Source organism: Amblyomma maculatum, chromosome 6 (assembly GCF_055883805.1).
Source record: "Amblyomma maculatum isolate TAMU_Amacu chromosome 6, ASM5588380v1, whole genome shotgun sequence".
Classification (NCBI taxonomy): Eukaryota; Metazoa; Arthropoda; class Arachnida; order Ixodida; family Ixodidae; genus Amblyomma; species Amblyomma maculatum.
The window spans coordinates 67,441,078-67,462,430 of NC_139349.1; the positions used below are offsets into that span (position 1 = coordinate 67,441,078).

The 21,353-nt window shown below is 46.6% G+C and overlaps 1 protein-coding gene across 1 annotated transcript; it reads right to left on the minus strand.

The window, feature by feature from the left end:
- Positions 1-1,402: 1,402 nt before the first annotated feature.
- On the minus strand, positions 1,403-19,609 carry LOC146185937 (uncharacterized). Its single transcript, XM_084607953.1, has 8 exons — positions 19,565-19,609; positions 19,084-19,174; positions 17,728-17,859; positions 13,349-14,719; positions 12,022-12,506; positions 4,215-4,266; positions 3,618-3,721; positions 1,403-1,522 (listed from the first exon to the last, which is right to left on the minus strand). The coding sequence occupies exons 1-8, from the start codon at positions 19,607-19,609 to the stop codon at positions 1,403-1,405; spliced, it is 2,400 nt and encodes a 799-aa protein (XP_084464079.1).
- Between the last annotated feature and the right edge of the window lie 1,744 nt (positions 19,610-21,353).

Genomic DNA, 21,353 nt, shown 5'->3' on the forward strand with positions numbered 1-21,353 from the left:
ACAAATGCACAGTACGTCGCAGAAGCAGCAGAGGTGACTAGTCTTCGTCGGGGTGAAGTGCTTGCGGCTGATGTTGTTGAACCACTTTTTTATTCGAATGGTGGCCTTCTTTCCGCTCGGAATTGCGAAAAAAATGAAGCCTTTTTCACGACAGCTTGTGCAAATAAATATGCCGCAGCTCGGTATAGCGCTGCATTAAAACAGCGCGAAGTGCTAGCGCGGAATGCTAAGTAGCTCGCTCATACAAAACAGCGGCTGCCTAAAAAATGGCGCCGGCTAAAAATGAAAACACAAAAAGAGCGAACTTTTCGCGCGCTTTTCCCGGCGACGGCCCGCGGAGCCAATCACCGTTGAGAAGAGCGCCGATGGGAGAGTTGAGAGAGGAGGATCTGCGAGGGGGCGCGGAGCGGCGGCAAAGTTCACAGAAAGTCGCTACTTTCGTTTTATCAAGGGACTTTATTGTGGGGTCGTGAGCGGCCAGCCGTTCTGGCGGCGTATGGTGCATTTGCACCCAAAATTCTTGCTTTCTCGCTCCTGCTGTTATGTCCTGTTTTTATTACTTTGTGCGAAATTGATTGGTTTGTTTTGGTATGCGGTTTGTGGGGTTTAACATCCCAAAGTGACTAAAGCTATGAGAGACACCGACATCAACACAGGCTTCACAGTGTGTCACTTTATCTTGCTGAATGCTGACTAGGTGGAGTGGGATGCTATTGGATGATTGATAACTAAGCGTCTGAGATTGTAGTGCGCGAACGTGCAAAAATGTCGCACTCGCTGCTGTACGTGACATTCAGGCGCTGACCAGAACAGTGCATTCTTGCTCGCGATACTTGCACAGCAAAGAACATTTCGCTTGTTCTTTTGAGTTTATTATTGTGCATTTTGGTGCGTTTACCACTTTGACAGCATGGTTCCATGATTTTTCAAATTGAAAATGCTAGTTAGACACGGTGTCGCTAAATTCTCCGACCCCGATTGAATAACACCGCTTTGAATTTCAATGCGCTTAGATACACATTACAGCTTTGTACGAACTTAGCCACCGCTGTCTTCGGCGATGCGCATGTGCAAAATAAAAAAAGTGGGCTCCTTATACAGTATGAACAATGCATTCACATAACTTTCACATAATTTAGAAGTGAGGAAAACAGTGAATGATTTTAGAAACTTTATTAGGTTGACAAGCGCCAGCAAAGAAACGCACACTGGGCAGCGCTGACAGCAAGGAAGTACTTGGTGCTCAAAAAAGCACGAGATAAACAACAGCAATAGCTGTGCTTATCTCACTGTGTTTAAATGCTTCTTCGTCTAATTAGCGACGCACATGGGGTTCGATGTCTTGGAAGTGACTCAGGCTATGAGAGGTGCTGTAGAGGTGGGCTCCGGAAATTTCTGCCACCTAGGGCTCTTTAACTTTCACGTGGCATCGCACGTAGCCCACAGCCGCCGCCAAATAGCGGCCACCACGGCTGGCTTTCAGTCCTGTGTCTTTGGGCATAGCAGTCGAGTGCCATAACCACTGCACCACCGCGGTGGGGCAAACGTAGTAAAAACAAAAGCAGATGAGATGTACAGTTGTAAAGTAAGCAAGTAAAGTAAAAGTAAACATGTAGAGATCGGAAGAGCAGCGAAATGCAGAACAAGCTGATAACGGAACTATGGCACGGAACTTGCAATGCTTTCGCATTTCCGCATGTAAGACCTCCCTGTTGATCTTTTGCCAAGTAGTCGACATTACTGGCTGTTGTACGTCATTTCTTGTCAGTTTTATTTGCACCTGCATCATTGTGTCTATTTTTCGTAACAAAGTATTTTTTATGTGCCGCTTCAAGCATAATATTCTTTTTTCTTTCTGTGCTGTATTATGCAATGTATATTTCCTCCCGCTTCCTTCTGTAATGCCTTTTCCTCCGGCCCATTTAATTAATTAAATAATAAATACCTTACCTTGTAATTTCCATAGCCTTAGCATGTGCCGTCCATCTTTAACAGTCACAATTGGACTGCATCTATGGACAGAGTTACGATCAGTGCCGATGATGCAAGAAAAAAGTGCGAAAACTTTAAAAACAAAGCTGCCTGCATAATTCCCCAAACAAGACGAAATTACTGGCAGGCAGTGTAATGACTGTGACTATATACGTGTATGTATATGTTGACCTCCGCCCCCATGCCATTTGGTGGCTTTGACCATAAATCCTCAGATTTTTGCGGCGAAGAAAGGACATGGTGATGTCTCATTTAGCAACAGCTGAAATACAGCAGTCATTCCTCATGGTGCAGCTCGAGCGTATATTGGTCAAGTTCTGGATCGAACCAAAGAAAATCTACCTAATGCCAAGCATTCTTTGTGCGTAGGCCGAAAAAAAAAATATTGCACGAAAGTTTTCTGCGACGCGTAAGCAACCAAACTAAAACATCTACGGAACTTAACAAAATCACTTTTAGCGCCAAGCGAATCCTATAGTTGTGGAGTTGTTTTCAAGCACGGCTCACTTATTGTACCACGCAGAAATTATTAAGATGCCACTAGGTAAGTTAATTGCAATAGTTTCTTGCGGGAAGAATTGTCAACGCATGGCGTTTATTTGTGCATTACCTTACTCTTATGACTTCCGACAAACTACTGCGTAACCGGATAGGTCGTTGATTGCATCTGTTTGCCGTTTAGGTGGTTGCATCACCCATGAATGCCATGGACTTACATCAGCGCTTTCACTCTCGTCTTCTTGACTGATTTCTTCCCGTCCAGCTCTCAATGGCCCACGCCATGAGTCACGCTCAGCGATCCGATCCTCTAGTTCGAATTCTCCAGCTCCGCCTTGTTGGACTGGCTGCAGAGGCCACCGGGACACAGGACCTCCCGCCCAGCATCTATAAACAGCATTATTAACAAGTGCCAAGGCCGAAGTGTGTGTGTGTGGGGTAGGGGGGGGGGGGGGGGGGGGAGTGCCATTTCTGTTAGGCAATATCCTCCTCTTCCTCCTGCTCGAGCTCACGCGCAGTTAAAACTATTTTCTTTGTTGGCCAGTACCCTCCACACCGCGTTCTTCGGATCGCAGACGATAAAAGCAAATAAAAATGTTCTCCACGTCTCGCATGCAAAGCTCATGGCCATGTTCCGCACAAGAGTCCTTGAAAGCATGCGCATAACCGGCGTGACTCGCTCGCTCGGCAGGTGCGCCTAACCAAATGACTCGCTGCTGGCTCGCCGCCGCACGCCTGCTTCGCATTGCGGTTGCGCTTAGCCCATGACTTTCCGTTCGCATGATATAAGTACGAAAGTTGCCCGGCGTTCGCAGAGCTATGGAAGAACCGGTTGCAGGTTGGTTTGGTTTGTGGCATTCAACATCCAAAATCGACGAAGTCTCCGAGTGGAAGGCTTTGGATTTCAGCCACTGACATCGCACAGCGCATACCGGGCGCTTTTCTCCTCCATTGAAAGGTGGCTGCCCCAGCCGGCATTCAATCTCTTATCCTTGGGTTCAGTAGACGAGTGCCACAAAGCTACCGCGGCGGAGGGCTTGTTATGAGATGGAAAGAGAACCGACAGGCTGACACGGATGTAAAGCACGGGGATTCTTTAAAGCGAAAGCTTAAGTTAATTTAATTACTGGCCTCCTCGAGTCAAGGTCATCGGCGCCGCACGAGCGGAAGTCCCAGCCCGACACCCCTTCGGGCGCCATGTCCATGTATGGGTACGCGAACATTGCGCGGCCTGCTGTGCAAAAAGGTAATGAAAAGCGTCTTTTTGAATGTTTCAAAACACGCGGCCTGAGCCACTTTATTGGACAACTAGCACCTTTTTACGCTAAGTAAAAGAAATTTTGCCTGAAAAGCGTGGCAGAAATGGATACGGCTACGTTGTACTGGGCTAGCCGTTATTGCTCCTTGTTTTTGTCAATTTTGACTGTTAGGAATCTGTGCCGACGAAAATACTGAATTTATTTATCGGAGGAAGGGCCCGTAACTGTGAAATAATGGCTATCACCCTTGTTGCAAGCGTGCATTTCCGAATGTTAGCGTCCCTGTTCGGGGACAGGGCGCCCCAAAGCCACCTCTCTCGGTACACTTCTTTTCTGCGTGTTTGACGTCACTGTCATACTTTGTGCGCCCTGCTATGCAAAAAGACTATAAAAGACGCTGTTTTGAATGTTTCAAAGCACATCAAATTCGAAAGTCTACAAACTGGACTTCCTTATGTCACTGACCCTTTTGGGCAAGAACCAGAAAGTGGCCGTGTGCAACAGCTGGATAGAGTATCTGTGAGACACAAGTGCTCAGAGGCTTGCACAGAAAAGTATTTTGAACATGATGGCCGTCCAAACTGACGTTGCGAACAGCCTAATCGCGTGCAACAGAACACGTAAAAAATAGCGCGGTTGGCCAAGTAGTGAGTGTTCAGAGCCTGTTGGGAAGAAGACTAGACCGCATTTGCTACTGAAAGCTACAATTAGGTGCAATGGCTACAACCACTGGCCGGTGCACGTCAACACACTGAACCCACAGCACTGCCGCCGTGAAGTATGCACTGCGAAGTGTCGGATTAGGTGCCAAAGTGCCACACATCTTTTTGTGCATGTCTGCTCAGAGCAATTACTTTTACCTTTTTCACAATAAGTATACTTTCAAGTGATTGATTTAATTAAGAAATCAAGCAATATTCATTAACCATCTTTTCTGCACGATATCTTGCCAAGGACAGTATCGCACTTATCTCTAGCATCACGCATTACTTTTTCTGCATTGAAGCGTACTGTCCTCGAATGGGGACATGCGAAAGACAATAAAAAAAAAATAAAACTTTTATTTCAGTTTCTTCAGGATACGTCATTTGAAGCGTGGAGAACCGAAAATGGCCCTCAGATATTTTTGTATTGCAACTTTTTTTTGCGCCTGAAGGGGTTATGGCAGCCGAACAGGTGTATAGTACGTGAACTCTTGCGGCCCTCACCACGGGATACACGGCAGCGGTAGTTCCCATCAGCAACACTGTTAATGGCCTCACCTTCAGAGCCCACAGTTATAGTGCCTAGAATATACTGACCAGTATATTATATATACTAGTCAGTATACTGCCAGTATATTCTAGGCACTGTACCACAGTGCAGCACATTCCGAAGGGGTCTCATTACTCTTTGCGGCCTCACATTCCGATTACAAATACATAATCACCGAATAGCGAGGAGCCTGTCAGAACATCGAACAAGGCTGGAGTCCCTTTCTACAGCCCTTCGAATCTAATTGCGTACGGGATACGGACGCCACACACCGTTACCTTATATGGGCCCTGCTCATCAGAGGTTGACAAGAAACGAGGCAGCAGACGCAGCCGCCCGCGCGCTCTCTCACCGGGCTGTTTTCTCCTCGCCATCAAATCAGGAACCCAATTTTAACATGGTCTATTGCATCACTAACAAGACAGCAAGAAACACGGACACAGAGGGACAACATGGAAACAATAGTTCTATTGCAACATCAAGATAGTAATCGCATTTACCCCCCCCCCCCCCCCCCCCCTTGTAAAGGCATCAAAAAGGTGGATGAGCGGCTCCTTCTCCGCTTCTCGCCAATACCTTACTGTGCCCCGGCAGACCTCAAACATTTTAACCCTTCCTTTAGAGGCAGCTCCGCGCTGTGGAGCGGCGTCTTCGGACACCTATCATATGGTGTGGGCCTGCCCCTCCTACCCGGTTACTTCCCCAATCCCTAGCCAACCAGGTAGTACTGGGAGGCGATCCTCTTCGGCCCGAAAACCTCGTTTAGTCGGGCGTGCCCAGGCGGCGGATACAGCCACGGGGTCTGAAACTAGGCCTCCACCTAGTGCTTGTGAGGACCGGTTCGTTACGGGCAAATGAAAGCATACCTCCTGTTCCTTGTATGGACTAAATGTTTTCATCACCCACCCATAAATTGGCCTCAGGTGCGGCGCGAGGAGCCGTCGCCACGTTTCTTCCCACCGTGCGGCGCACCGAGCCGGCGGTGTCGGTTTGCTTCTTCGCTCGTGTGACACGCGAAGCCAGCGGCGCTCGCTTCTACTTCCTCTTGCCTCGCCTTTTTACTTCTCGTACGTGCCTGCTACTGCCGCTTCTTCACACACCTGGTAAACTTCATCCGTACCCGTACATATCTCTACAAATATATGCAACATTGTCTGACACGGTGCCACACAGCCTCCCAGAACCCTGCCTAACGGCGCGGCGCACGGCTTCTCGAGCTTCTCCGCTGCTCTCTTCGACTTCTTACGCTCATTCTCTCTTTATTGTTGTTGTTTTTGTTGCGACTGTAGGGGCACAAAAGAGAGTTAAATCACTTAGTAATGCCCTGAAAGCGACCAGCACAAGTAGAGGTGCAGGAATGGCGGGTAACCGACCTCGGAAACGGTTAGTAGCCTAGCGAACAATTCGTAAAGTGCTCACGCGGGAAGCATCCTATATGCAAGGCCCTACAGCACGAGAGCGGACATAAGCGTGTAGCAACGGGTGGGACTTCAGAACTTGTCACCTTGAATGATGTACCATCTTACATGCAATGTCGGGCGAACACCGGGGACGAGTATTCATCAGTGTGCGCCAGAGACCAAACTATGACCACTTGCCAGTACCTTGAAGTAGGGATGAACGCTAAGCGAAATCCACCTCTCTAGTACCTCAAGTAGAGTCGGGGTGGAGGAACCGGGCTTGGGGGGAGGACGGGGAAACTCAAAAGCGGCTTCATGAAGGGAACCTGTCTCAGACGCCGGAAACCCGGCAAACGCCTTGTAGTGGTGGAATTATCTTGGGGCCAAGGGCCGCACATTCGGCTAAGAGCGAGTGCTCGCCCTCTACGGAGGCCCGGAAGGGAGCTCGACTCAAATTGACAGTCAGTCAAAATCCTACGCTGCCCACATTTCCCTCCAAATTCCCATAACCCTACCCTCATTCCTACTTCCCCTTCCCCTACAACCTATCAATTCCGCTACATCCCAGGGGAGATACGTGGGGTCTCCCTGGGCCCGCTCCCTCGGCTGTGGGTCGCTGAGTAGCATTTCCCCCTTTCATTTAACACGTTCACTGCGTCGTGGCCCACCGGTGGGCAACGCAACGCAGTCCAGCCGTGCTGGTGCAAACAGCGAGGCGTTTCTTGCAGTGCGGCGACGATATGTTTCCACAAATGCATGCAAATGAGTTTCCACTATCATATCACAGATGGCGGTAGAGATATAACAGATATAACACTTCGCAGATAACGAGGAACCGAGCGCACAGCAGGATCGTCTCTATCGTATTCGACCCTTGATGGATAAAATGAATCGCAATTTCTGCTCAGTGTTGGAGCCAGGCAAAGAGATTGTCGTTGACGAAACGATGATTCCGTGGCGTGGGCGCCTCGCCTTCAGGCAATACATCCCAGGTAAAGCCCACAAGTATGGAGTCAAGCTATACAAGGCCTGCACGAAGGAAGGCTATACATTGAAAGTGCAAATATATGCCAGAAAATCTGACGCCATAGCGGGCATGGGGCATGCCGAAGAAGTAGTAGTAAATTTGATGGCTGGCTTCACCGGCTGTGGTCGCACACTTTTCGCAGAAAACTTCTACGCCAGCATGCCGCTTGCGTCACGCCTGTTGAAGGATGATACATTTTTATGTGGCACTCTCCGGTCGAACCGAAAGGGGCTTCCGAAAGAAGTTACAGAAGCTAGAGTAAAAAAAGGGGAAGTCGTTGGTCTTGAATCCCACAACGGCGTAAAGGTGCTGAAGTGGTTGGATAAACGGCCCGTTCTCATGATGACAACGGTTGCTGAGCATGACGCCAGCCTTGCTGATACCGGAAAAAAAACGAGAAAGGGTGAGCCGATCATGAAACCGCGCACAGTCCTCGACTACAACGCGGCGAAAAAGGGCGTTGACTATAGTGACCAAATGACGTCCTACTACTCCTGCCTACGGAAAGGGCTCAAGTGGTATAGGAAAGCTGCGGTGGAGCTCATCGTTGGAACTGCAGTTGTGAACGCATGGGTTGTCCGTTCAATGGTGGACGGTAAAACATCGCCAATCATCGAATTCCGCGAGGACTTGGCACGCGCACTTTTCGCCACAGCTGAGATTGAGACCGAAAGAACACGCGGAACAAAGCGCGCCCATACGCTGGAACAGGCCGACGGACCTGCATGATCTGTCCGAAGGAGATGTACTGGATGCTACGCATCGTTGAGAGCTCGCAGAAGCCCAGAGCAGGCAAGGGTAATGGCGAAGAAACTTGTTACATTCTGCGCAAATTGCGAGGGAAGGCCATTTACGTGTTTGCCATGTTTCAATCTTCTGCACGAGTAGAACTCCTGAACATGGACTGCGTTTTAGACATCGTGAGCTGGTGGCATGTAAGACGTTTAGTTGCAAAGGCTGTGACTTGAACTGTTTTTTCTTTTTTTTTTTTGCTTCGGAAAATTATTCTGGAAATAGTTCAATAAAATGTCGAGTTTGAGGTCTAATTCTTGTGTCTTGGTGCTTAGTGAATGCTGAAACGCAGGGTCACGTGGCGTTGCCCACAAAGAGGAGCTGGTCGGGGCGTAGTAAACGTAGCAATCAACGGCTTCAAAACGCAAACTCTTTGTTGTGGAAACTCGTGCATGCCCAATAAAAGAAAGAAGAATCGAGGGCTCGAGAGCAACAAGCGCCTCTGGCACTTGTTCGGGCCAGAACGACCGAAACTCTTGGCCGCGATCTAATTACATAAAGCAGAAATTTTGTCGACAGAAAGGGCGCCGTTTTTCAAAGACATCCTTGAGAACTTGCTTCAGTCACGTTCATTGGGGATGAAGCGAGCAGAGTCGCGGTAATGATCGATAAATTCTCCAGGTGCCGTATGCTACAAGGATCCATAATCCATTTGGTTCTTTACATCAGGTCATTTTTGTTCGATGACGTAGCCGTGCTATTCAAACGTTCGTGGGAAGCGACCTGACTATTGGCTCATTGGCGACCGGACCTCGCTATTGGACGCACCTTGCAGCCAATATTGAACCACAGCGCGCAACGAATGGCGAGGGCTATCGTCAATGCAGGTATTTGCTGCTTTTCATTTCTGTGATTCGTCGATCGTCTGTCAGGATTAATTGCGTCACGCGAAACAGAGTGAAAAAGGGGCAATAGATTCTTATAAAATGCGGCCCCAGAGGAAGCAACTTCCTGGAAATGCACGGGCCAAGTGAACCACTTGATGATTTTCTGCGCCAGCATACATGATTGAAGTAGCCCGCGCAAACTGCGACTGAAAATGCCAGTACAGCCATCTTTCAGCAGGCGGAAAAAACAGCCTCATAAGTGTGCCCCACCGGTGTGTCACGCCGCACCCGCGGAAAGCGTCGGGTGACCCACCGGTGGGTCACAACGCACAGAGATCAAAACTATGATAAGGGGCTACGCAGTGAACGTGTTAATAACTTCCAATCGAAAACTTTTGTATGGACCTGTTCATTTATATCGCCAATTCCGGAAATTTCCCGACCCGCGATACATTAGTGGTGTCCCACGAAACACATAACGTCTAATAAACTTCTTTAAACAGCTCTGGAAGGCTACAAACATCTTGTTCTAGAACAAAACCTCTCACAGACGTCGACGGAAAGAAGTTTCCTGGAAAACTTCGTTAGCACGTCTATACTAAGACGCCTTTTCAAAGACGTCTCAGATATGTTTTTGTGGAGACATCAATTAGATATTTTTCCAAAGACCTCTCAGCGATGTTTATACAGAAACGTTTCACAAATACTATTGTAGAAAGGGTTTACTAACTTCTATAAGTCCATAAAAAATACTCCATGTTTTCCCGGTTCAGAATGCTGAATCCCTATTCAAAGAATGTTCACAAATCACAGCGAACATTTTCTACGAATGGTTTGTTGCAGCCACGGAACTAAGCAATAATTACGGCACATAAATTGTTAGACAGCTTAGTATTACTCCAATGTCTCAACTGGATTATTTGATAATCAGGAACAGAAGGTAAGAGACCGCTTTAAAATAACCTCGAACTTTGAAACTGCGGTTCGTTCTAGAGGGAACCAAAGCCCCGTCATTTACCGTCCAGCTAACCTACCGCTCGTAAGACTGCACTGGGTTACCGGTCCTGAAAGACGAGGGGAGGCACGCGAATGACAATACTTTTTTATACTGCGAATGCCTCTTCATTCCAGCTTGCCTGGCCAACACCAGAAAACCACCGTATTGCCGTTCGTACGGCCGCACTGGGGTAGCATACGGGTCCTGTAAGAAGACGGGAGGCACGCGAATGACATACTTCTACTCCGGCTTGCTTGGGAGCACGAGAAAATCGCCCCACTGCCGGAAAATGCATAGCAAATAATGTTTGTTACTTCAGCAGTCAGCAGTCAGTGTTGAACAGTCAGCAGGAGAGCCGATCGTACGCTCAAACATCGTTCCGCACGCTGAAGCCTGCTGCGTGGTGGCGCTCTGCTCGATGCCGATGCAATTTACGATTTGCCAACATTGCTTTATTATTTCAGTTTTTTTTTTCTTTGCAAAACATAAGGTTAAATTAAAAAACAAAATAAAATAACTCGTAATTGTTTTTGTAATAGTTGAGTTTTGTAGGCAGTCATTGCTTTATTAGCATTTTGGCATTGCAGTCGCTAGCGACTGCTTGCTGTCTTTTGACTCCATCTTATCCAGTGTAGGAAGAAGGAAAAGAAAATGCACGGGCCTGCTACTGACTCTGTAGCTGAGCCACCTCCGCTGCCTCGTGCGGACAGAAAAGAAAATAGAGGAGAAAGAAAGATAAAGAAGAGGGTGAGAAAGACATGCGTCGCAACAGCCGTCGTCCACCACCGAAGCGGTGGAGGGTGCAATGATGGCTTACAAGAGATACAACTCCGGTGGCAGGCTAGCCCCCGCCGCAAGCGGTGGTGACCTACCAGTCCCAACCCCGTAGGGCCAGGAGCAGCCACCCACCTCCTTTCCTTGCTGCTGCTATGTGCTGTGATCTCATGCGCAGCGCACCTGTTGCTCTTCTCCGGTTTCTGCGCATGCGCACTAGTGGCCTGTCTCACACACGGCGAAATGCTATGTATGGCGAGGAGGTGGTTGCTGGGCAGCGGCGGTGAGAGCGTGCTAACATGGTGGAAGTTGGTGCCACGGCGAAATCGCTGCAACGCGGCCAAGTACGTGGCTACAAAAAACTTAGACAGCGAAAAGATGGGTTGGGCCGACCTCATGAACACTTGGCTTCCAAGGGGTAGCCATGTGTCTCTTTTTGTGTAGCCATCTTTCAAAAGATACGATACAAATTAGCTACACATCCACAGCAGTACTACCATCGTACTATATACTGCACTGCGGGTTGCGCGGTTTCGGCTATCTACCGTTTTTAAGTGCATGGTGTGGGGAAAGTATATCTGTATGCGTTTGAGGGTGTGTTCCTCTGCCTTGAATATTTTGGCGTGTGATATGTGTCTGCCTACCTTTTTTTGAAGTGTGCCAGATTTCATTTTTATTTATTTATTTATTTTTTTCAGGAGAGGCCTGATATTTCTTGCAACAGAATAAGCGCCCCTCGGGCCGTCCTTGGAGGCTGATGCTGGGCATGGTAAATTACACAGTCACGAAAAATGGCGATTTTTTGCTATAGTAGTTTGTTACGCACTTACTTCTATTACGAATGCACTCTTCTGTGCTTTAGTTTCCGGTGACGTAACTGAAAATAATGAGCAAACATTTTTTGCCAATTGTCTTTTAATTTCCTACTTTGCAACTATTTTCTGTGCTCCGATGAGCGCATAGCTAGTGCCTAAAGTGAGTTTCGCTTTTGGGTTGTTTGTCATGCGCGGTCAGAACCCATGCCATGCTTGCTTAACGCGCGAAAATAAGTAGATATTTGCAAAATTTAACACTGTAGAAACGCTATCGCTGTCATCAGTACCATATACTATTAGCATGGATTTATTGGAGGCTGATTGCAGTTAAAAATGGTGGCGAAGCTGCGAGAACTTTTCGCTGCATACTGTAGCCCCATTCTCACTGGCATATTTTCGCCGCAGAAGAATATGGCGTAGCGAAGGAAGAAGTAACGGCCTTGCAAAACGTGGTCTCGGGCACCGGTGTTTGTCGGCAGGGACCTGAAAGCCACGTTCATAGACCAGTTCATCTTGACGTAACGCTGCCAGTCTGTCTTGTCGAACGGTATGTTGTGGTGATCTGTGTATTTTTCCAGGCAATTAACGTATTCGTTGGGGAAACGTTTTGGCAGGCTAGAGGTAAAAAGTATGCTGGCCATGTAGCTGCCTAGGGTGCCGTAGTTGACGCTGGCTTCCGTGGCGTCTGGGTAGAAAAAATCGGGCACAAGGAATTCCTTTCCCACTTCGGCTTCGCTGTGGGTGCTAGAGAGTCGGGGATTCAACTCAGTCTGCTTATCCGTGTATCTAGTGAGCATGATGACGTTGGCGATGAAATCACCGGTGTAAGAAGCTGGCGGTACACTGCCAGTACCGGGGTTAACGCCACCACCTGCGAAGTAAATAGAACGAATGAAAAAACGTGAGACTCGGTTGGTATGGCATCGCTATAAGGATTGCCGTTGATTAATATTTAAAGTAAGGGAATACATTAGATTTTGACCTGGCGCTGGTTCTTGTAGTTTCCTGTCAGAATATCCACTCACCTACAACGGCTTCTTATGCTGCTGTGCTTAATCGGATGGTGGTTCGGGAAATATGACGTACACTTAAGTAAAGACACACTGCCAGCTAGCATTCGTTACATTTAACCTCGTGCTAGGCGCATGATAGCCTCAGTTGCTTATGCGCATAAACCCAACTTAATCTTTGCTATACTTTCGAATTAATTTCCCTGTGCACTGTGCTTTCCATACTAGTGGTATTAAAACAATTCTCCTTCCTCAATAACGACAGATAGAGAATTTTGGTGTTATTTGCCTGGCAGGTAAATAGATTTCGTCCCTTTCATCAGTGTTAGCCGTGGCAAGGATCTGCTCTTTACTGAATTACTCCCGGTAAGAAAGGGGAGCCAGAGCTTTACGGAGCCATTTTTGGGGCAATTAAAGTAGAACCTTCAATGTTTAAATACCATTCGAAACAAAAGAACCCTGCCTATGTTCACACGTGCTTCGCAGGTAGCGTGAAACAAGTATATGTTTTCTGCATTTCCATGCGTCTGTAATAAGAAATGTAGTTCACAAGTATAGAAAACTGGGCGAGTTGGATTGGATTCATCTTAAAGCACACAGGACAAAGCGCTTGTGTCGTCTCATGTTCCTTTTAGTCCTGTGTTTTCGCGCTGCTTTAAGATGATGTAATAAGAACTTCGATTTGGTACACGCTCTCACATACCGTAAACTTCGAACGTTGCATTTAGCAGGCTCTCTCTTCCCAACGTAAAGCCGGCACCAATGTTGGCCATGGCTTGAGCTTTGTGTCGTAGATTCTTCCACATCTGATTCGCCGACGCCAGAGCTTTCGATGGCTTCATTACCTCCATAAGGACGGCCTGTGCCCTAACTCCAAACATGGAGTTCAAGTATCCAACACACTGTTTAGCCCTGATAGTATCGGGCAGAAAGCCTCGTCGAGACGCTGTCTTGAGCTCGAAACCTAAGTACGTAGCGAAAGGGACCAGAAGCATGTAGGCCTTGGCAATGTTTAACGGAACTGAGGCCAGTTTTCGCACGATGCTTTGGATCGCGCCTGCGTTGTTAGTGCGCACGGTATTAGCACGCTGGTTCTCGACGGACCGTGGCCTAGGTAGCTCATACAGGGCCTTCTTCCAGTACACACCATAGGCAGGAATGTCGTCCCTGCTTGTCAAGACCTCGTCGAGCGCAGTTTCTTCGGAGTGCGGCTCAGTGACGCTCTTAATGAATCCGTCTAACGTCGCGATCGGTTTGACCATCTCGACGAAACCTTTGTCGCCTGTCGTCGAAGCGAGTTGTTCAAGCAGGGCTTCATGGATTTCCGGTATGAACGATCTAACTAGCATGGAGGTTCCGGTCAGGATGCCTACTCCTCCGTTTTCGGGGTGAACCACTTTCCAAACCGACGTCAGTTTGTTGTCAATGACACTCCGAATAGACGTTGAGAAAAGCTGAGAAAAGTTTTCTGCTTTGAGAAAAACTCGAGGATCGACTCTGGCGGCCCTGAACATGTTGTCCAGGTTTGTGGTTGTGTTTGCAAAGAAGTTGACGCAGGACCTGTAGACGAGTGCCACTTTGTATAAGTCTGTGTCCTTGGTCGCTGACCACGCGAGAATGCGCGGAAGGGTTTGGTCAAGTTTGGAAGTGTAGTTGAAGTCAAGCGCCAGTGAGTAGGAGATTCCCTCGCCGAGAGGTCCCTTAGCGCCCCAGCGGCCGCACACGAAACCGTAGAAGTCGTGACAGATGTCCACAGAGGTGAGGCAGGAGGCGTTAATTAGCCAGAGAGCCTCTCGGCAACTTTGAGAATCGCAGGCCTGGGCCAGGTCGTCAATAAGGCTTACTCTCATCCCTAATGCAATGTATGAATCTATGACTGCCTTTGTGGCTAAGGCACCAGCCACGATGATTGACATGACGGTGAAGACGACGGCTCCGCATATGGCTATACTGGCAACGTAAGATGACCAAGCGATTCTGCCCGTTGGCTCGTTAATGGTAGCCGACGAAGCTTTCGTCACTTTGCCCAGGATTGCCTCCAGCCAAGTGTACTGTGAATGGACAGCCAGCTTGCCTGTAAAGGGAACATGACTGAAAACGTTGAGATCCCTACCTATGTGCCACGATTTCATCTGTTTCGTCATATTCTATACTGATGCTTATATATGCTGATCTGTATGTATCGGATAAAAGAGGAAAAGGTAAAACACTACCAGTTAAGCGAGTAGCGAACTGAACGGACACGAACGAGGACTCACAAGGGGATCTAGCAAACGAGAGCCATATATATTGATCACATATTGATCATTACAAGTCAAGTCTTTCGAAAATATAATACCAAGAATTTTGATAATTAAATATTACTACGCGATCATGGCTTCAAGTTGCATTGAATTTCTTGGCATTCACTCCTCCTTGAAAAAGATGATACCATTTTTGTCTTTTATAAAGTTATAACCTTCAGGCAATTTGTTTCACCCATATGTTGAAATGCATACAATGCCCTGGCTCTTTTACATCGATGTCACCTTCACACTTCCCGGTAATTGACAACGATGTGTCTTCACCGTAGGCTAGAAATTTACTATCAGCTGCACAATGTACTCTATAATTTAGTTAAAAATAAAAGCGACACCAGTGCGCTTCTTCCTGAAAGCTCCTGCTTTTATATTTATATTGGAGACAATTGATTTTTAAAATCTACATATTGTGCTCAATGTGAGAGGCAGAATTTCGTAAAGCTTTTCCGCGGACAGCGAAACTTTCGCGTTTATGCAGCAGATTAATGTTGTGGTTAGTTACTAAACGAAAATCTATCGTAGGTCTACATGCATTCAGGTGCTGACAAATGTAAACGGAGCACGCTATTGTTTTGAAGCATTTCTCACAGGTTGCCCAATTAATATTCCCAGCTATTGCGTGTTCATCCTGGTAGTGGAATTAGCTAGGGTGGTTCGTTCTGAACAAAAAAAAAAACAAAAAAAAAACAACATGCTTCAACTCCAAAGAGGAAAGTTCGCGATCGCAGTTGGAACAGCATAGCGTGAAATTGAGCCGTTTTATAGTGCTTGCATCTGTATATTCTTTCAACTATCTCCTTCTTTAGAACTTGTTTATTATTATTTGTTTTTGATCTCTGAGGGCTGTTTCTGTGGATTGATTCCTCCCAACTACACCGCACCGAAAATCAAGAAGCAGCTAGGTTGCGCGTATGTAAAAAAGTGACAGTACCCTACTCGTGTATTATTTTTTACTTTCGAGGAATACTGAGAGTGTACACTTTGAACTATCTAATTTTTTTGTCTGCACTTTAAACAAAATAGTATCACTTTAGCAATTTACAATGACTTTCGAGAAAAGTTGCACGCTCAGCATTTTGGTTAAACTAATGACGAAACAATAGCAGATATGCTGTCTGGATGTAATAGTTCAACGCCACACTTCTGTCTGCGTTACCAGTCTGTACACGTTAAAGAACCCCGGTGGTCGAAATTTCCGGAGTCCTCCACTACGGCGTCTCTCATAGCCTGAGTAGCTTTGGGACGTTAAGCCCCACAAATCAATCAATCAATCAATCAATCAATCAATCAATCAATCAATCAATCAATCAATCAATCAATCAATCAATCAATCAATCAATCAATCAATCAGTTTCTTACTTTGAATTGGTATTGTTTCGAGCTAGTATTGCGCTGCACTAAAGTCACGAAATCGGCACACGTTTGTTAAGTCGGAGCAGCAGAAAGAATCTAGAGAATTATGAAAACACGGAGGAAACGACTTTGTTTACGAGTGGAAAGGGCGTAACCCTGCTAGTACTTTAAACAGTGTCCTCTCGATTACGTTCGGAAGCGTCGGCGGCAGACTGGCGACGAAGAAGCTCGGAGCTTCCAGAAAACCGTACGCGCCTGGCGAACAATGACGTGAATCTCGGCGGGAGGGCAAGACCGGTGAGGCGATGCTTTCGCTGTGAACGTTACGTGTGTGTGCGCGCATAACGAACAGAAGCGGCGTGACTTATGAACGAAGGTGGCATAGCGCCAGCTGGCTGCTTGACTTTTTGAAAAGCGTTTTCCGCGACCTCAACTACTGAACTGCGCGGGAGCGCTCGCCAGTTGTTGGGGCGGCCACATCATGAATCTCTAGGCAAGGACTGTCTCACTAACTCGTGAATTTTAGAGTTCCTTTGGTGTAGTTTGGTTTAAGGGGTTTAACGTCCTAAAATGGCTCAGGCTATGAGAGACGCCGTAGTGGAGGACGCCGGAAATTTCGACTGACAGGTCCTTTAACGTGTACTGACATCGCATAGCACACGGGCGCCTTGCTCTTCGTCTCCATCGAAAAGTGCCCACCGTGGCCGGGATTCGATCCCGCATCCTTGGGTAGGAGCAGTCGAGCGCCCTGACCACTGCGCCACTGCGACGGGTGGAGCTTCTTTGGTTAATTCTCCCTTGTACATTTGTTCGCTGTTGTCATCGAACCTCTATCTTTTAGAACGTGTGCTTAGTCGAACTTTGCGTGCATTGCGTTGCTTTGGAGAGCACTGTGCATGCGTTCTGAGTATTACTGTGTTATTACACTGTATCATCTCTCGGCCGCATAAAGTTACGGTTTCTTTTGACTTCAAACCGTTCTCCGGCTTGCAACTGGCGAAAGCTGGGTAGCAACCGGCCCCCTTTCCCCTGAACTCAACCCTGTGTCACTTAAAAACTGGATTTCCGGCGCTTCGCTTGTCACATCAGAGCATTCTCTGAAAATTTGGAATAGCTGCTCTCACAAGTAAATGTCTGGGAATGCACAAGAGCGGCTCATTTTGTGGAGACAACTGTCACAAAAAATAATAAAACACTTCAAAACGGCGTATATAACTGGGTATTCAGATTCTTGCAAGTAAATTTGTAGGCGAACAACACTGAACATGACGCACGCTGAACAAATTAACATTCGGCTGATGATGAGACGTCCCATTTGCACTCTTATGGTGACGGACTTCTCTTAATGGACTTCAACTTGTACGTTACATGCTGCACGTGCCGTCATATTACATAATGGATAATTGGATGTTATGCGGAGGTGGCGCACCTTGGCTGCTTTTCTTGGAATGGGGGCCGGTCTCGGTTACGTTTTCTCCCGTGGGCTTGACTTTGAGCCTTGCGGTGATCACTCGGCCGGTCGTTTGAAAAGCCGGGGCTGCGTGGTCGTCCTCGACGGCGTCTACACACGGGTGGATGCAGTAAAACGAACGAACTCATGAGGATTCCTGAACAATCACGATTCCCCGCCAATCGAAAGTGGGAGCTGTATAGCGCATTATATAAGCTCATATATGCTTGTTTGTTAGGGTCAACATGAACGGAAGTGTCCAGCAATATCAGCAAGTTCCCTGATTCGACGAAGGGTTAATTGATTCTCAATCAAAGAAATTCCCTCATTGGTCGACTGCGAGCATGGAGGAAAAAATTGCGAGTGGTCGCCTTGAGCACTTAAAAAAATGTTTTTTTTTTTTTTTTTTAAATATAGGTTCCATGCAAAGCTTTTAAATTTGTCTTGAATACTCACAAAGACCATCTATATGGATTTCTTGAATTATAATATTACCGCAACTACCGTTTACAGGGCCATTTAACACAGCAGTTAGACACCCTAATTTCTTTCGCAGCACCCCGCTCCAGTGCTCTGAACAAGTCTGCCCACGAATAGGAAGGGCGTTTCTTGCTGGACCGAAGTGATGGCCACACGAATGTGGTAAGACGGTTCAGTTTGCTAAGCAGACGACAGCCGAAAGCGAAACCGTTGCGAACCGTTTTAGCTTTCAGCATAATGCAATGATTTCGTAAAGCGTCGATTATCTGCAACAGCGCCGCATTAGACCCGAGGCATACTCACATTTTGCTTACTTTCCAATTTAACATGCATGAACACTCGGCGCGGGCTATCTTGAAGTCGCTTAAAAAAATATCTGAAGGCTGAAAATAATCTTCTGCGGCTTCGTTTTCGCTCGTTCATTTGCAGACCAATGCCTGCGATATCCAGTTTATCTTCAGTTATTTCTTCTGCACCGACTAATGCAAATAGGACAGCTAAATATATATACGCTCATCTTCAATTAAATTGAGATTCAATAATGTAATCAAGGAAATTTATTCTTGTACTCATACTGACCAGACGGAGTCCTTCTTAAGGTCGCCATCGTAGTCGACTGCGACGCCGCGTGTATAGTTCGTGAGAGTCACCGACAGAGTTACGGAAGTTGAAATTTCATCACGTATACGCGACCGATTATATGCCAGACCACTTTACCCATGCATCCTTCGTAGTATATAATATTTTGATAGAAGGTCGTCTGTTACTGCAACGGAACAATAGTGTAAAAACATGTCCGCGTCGCTTCATATTCGTCACAACAAAATCATATGTCGACACCCTGTCGCCGCGCACCTGCAGATCCAACTGGTTGATGATTGAGCAGCCCTTGCTCGGGTGGCTGTGAAGTCTCTCTAGTACCAGGCACCGGACCACTGCTGGTGGGCTGGAATCCGCATTGTCATGAAAAATGAGTAAATGGTGGCCTTTTGCTTCAACAAGTAGAAATGCGTTTCTTTTCTTTCTTTCGTTATCATTCCTTGTTTAGCTCAGTCAGTCAAGTAACTTTTGTAATCGGCGTAATCGGCGACCAAAGCTCCTTTTCGGCGTGATTCACTGATGGCCAGGCTTACCTTGGCAGATATCATTAGGAGAGGAATAGTAGTTAGGTAAGGCCTGATTTTACTACTACTTCGGCACCACATCAAAGAAACTTTGAGAAACAGAGGTCTCGGCTTCCGTCTGTTCTGCGACGTTCGCTTGAGTACATTTTAAAATTCAAGGCTGATATATAGCGTGGATTTTTTTACCGGGCCCCGATTTTTTCTGCACTCACCTTGCCATGGCCCTCCTGTTTGCAACCTGCCTTGGAAGGGTGCATGGTATCGCACTCACTGCCGAGCTTGAGGTGGTGCCTCCTCTTCAAAGCATGATACTGGCTATGCTTCGAAGGGCTGGCCAGCGAGTATGAACCAGCACGGAAAGGCTTGTCTTTGTTATTTACAGGCATATTTTGTGCTTAGCCGGCTGATCTTGATCGACGCCGCTGTGACGGTGGATCTTCTTCATCTTCTTCTACTTCTTCTACTTCAAACTATTTATTTATTTTTATCCTCAAGGCCCGGGGCGTTGAAGAGGGGAGTGGATACAAACAAGGAGCTTGTTTACAGGGTGTTTATATTGCTATTCATACAATTTTATCTAAAGCAGTACAAAAGATTTGATGATCGGTGATGGAGGCAGTAGGCCCGGGAAGGTGGTTCCAGTCTTTTGCTGTTCGTGGAATGAAAACGTCTGCTGCATATTTTGTTTTAAAGAAATGAATACCGACCTTATGAGAACGATCAATTCGTGATTAGACATATGATGAAGGGGGCATAAGATCGCTACGCAGGATGGGGTTGTGGCACAATATTTTGCGAAATCAACATACACGAGCGTACTTACGACAGGAAGCAAGGGACGTTAACTGCAATGTGTCTTTCATAGACGTTATGCTATAGCAGTGTGATTATAGTTATGTTATGTAATACCCTGTAAAGGAACCTTAAGGGTTCAGTAAATGGTGGTGATGGTGATGATGATGATGATGATGATGATGATGATGATGATAATAGTTCTGAAGGATGAAGCGAGTAGAGTTATTCTCAGCTAATTCGAGGGAGTTGATGATGTTATCCGTGCTGACATCCCAAACGAACGACGCATATTCTTACTGCGAGCTAGCGATTTAAACAGGAGAAGTTTTAGGGAGGCAGAAGCAGATGAGAAGCAACGACGGGGATAACCAAGGGCGCGATTGGCATTGTTAATTATGGAATTGATATAAACAGACCACGTGGGATCACTTGTTATGTGCATTCCTAGATAGTGGTATGATGTCGCCTGTTCTAGCGCCATGTCAAGGAAGTAAGAAATGGGATGGGTCGAAACGCGCGAGATACGTAATGCTTTAGATTTAGTGGCGTTTAATTTCATTTACCATGTGGCACATCAGTCGCAAATTCCATTAATATCTTCTTTTTGGGAGATTTGAGCGCCATTAGGGTCGTTAATTTCACTACGCAGTCATCTACAAATAAATGAATGTTAGAAGTTATAACGTAGAGAGGGAGATCATTTATATACACGAGGAACAAAAAAGGGCCTAAGACGGACCTCTGATGAACCCCAGAATGAACGACTGGCAATGGCGAATGAGTGTTATTTGCTACTACAAATTGTGTGCGACTGCAAAGGAAATATTGTGTATTACGAGCTCACGTGAAGTAAAGGTGAGAGATAATCCAGGTCCCTTTCAGCTCTGAATTCTTTTATTTTGACGTTAGATTTTTTTCCTGGGTGTTATTTTTATCTATATGGTCCAATAACCACGCAGTATAAATTTATTACTCGCAGAGCAAGTATTTATGAATTTAGAGAAAAAGTGTCAAAATTGGACATCGGGGCTCAATGGGTGTAAAATGCGAAAGAAGCCGCTTTGGTTACCGCGAGTCACAACGAAGAACAGAATGAAAATATATTTACTTTTGCAACGTGGAGCAGTCATACAGCAATTTATCTACTTTCGTATTCTGTGGTCTGCTATTTCGAAGAATTTCGCAGTTTTACACAGGTCACAAAGA

What these genes read in the sequence shown, in the direction of transcription:
- LOC146185937 (XM_084607953.1), bottom strand. Translation starts at nt 19,609, where the DNA reads ATGCACCCTTCCAAGGCAGGTTGCAAACAGGAGGGCCATGGCAAG. An exon ending in TCTGCGGCGAAAATATGCCA is followed by an intron (nt 4,267 to 12,021) that starts GTGAGAATGGGG and finishes TGTGTCTCACAG; the next exon opens with ATACTCTATCCAGCTGTTGC. An exon ending in TCTGGTTCTTGCCCAAAAGG is followed by an intron (nt 3,722 to 4,214) that starts GTCAGTGACATA and finishes TTTGCACAGCAG; the next exon opens with GCCGCGCAATGTTCGCGTAC.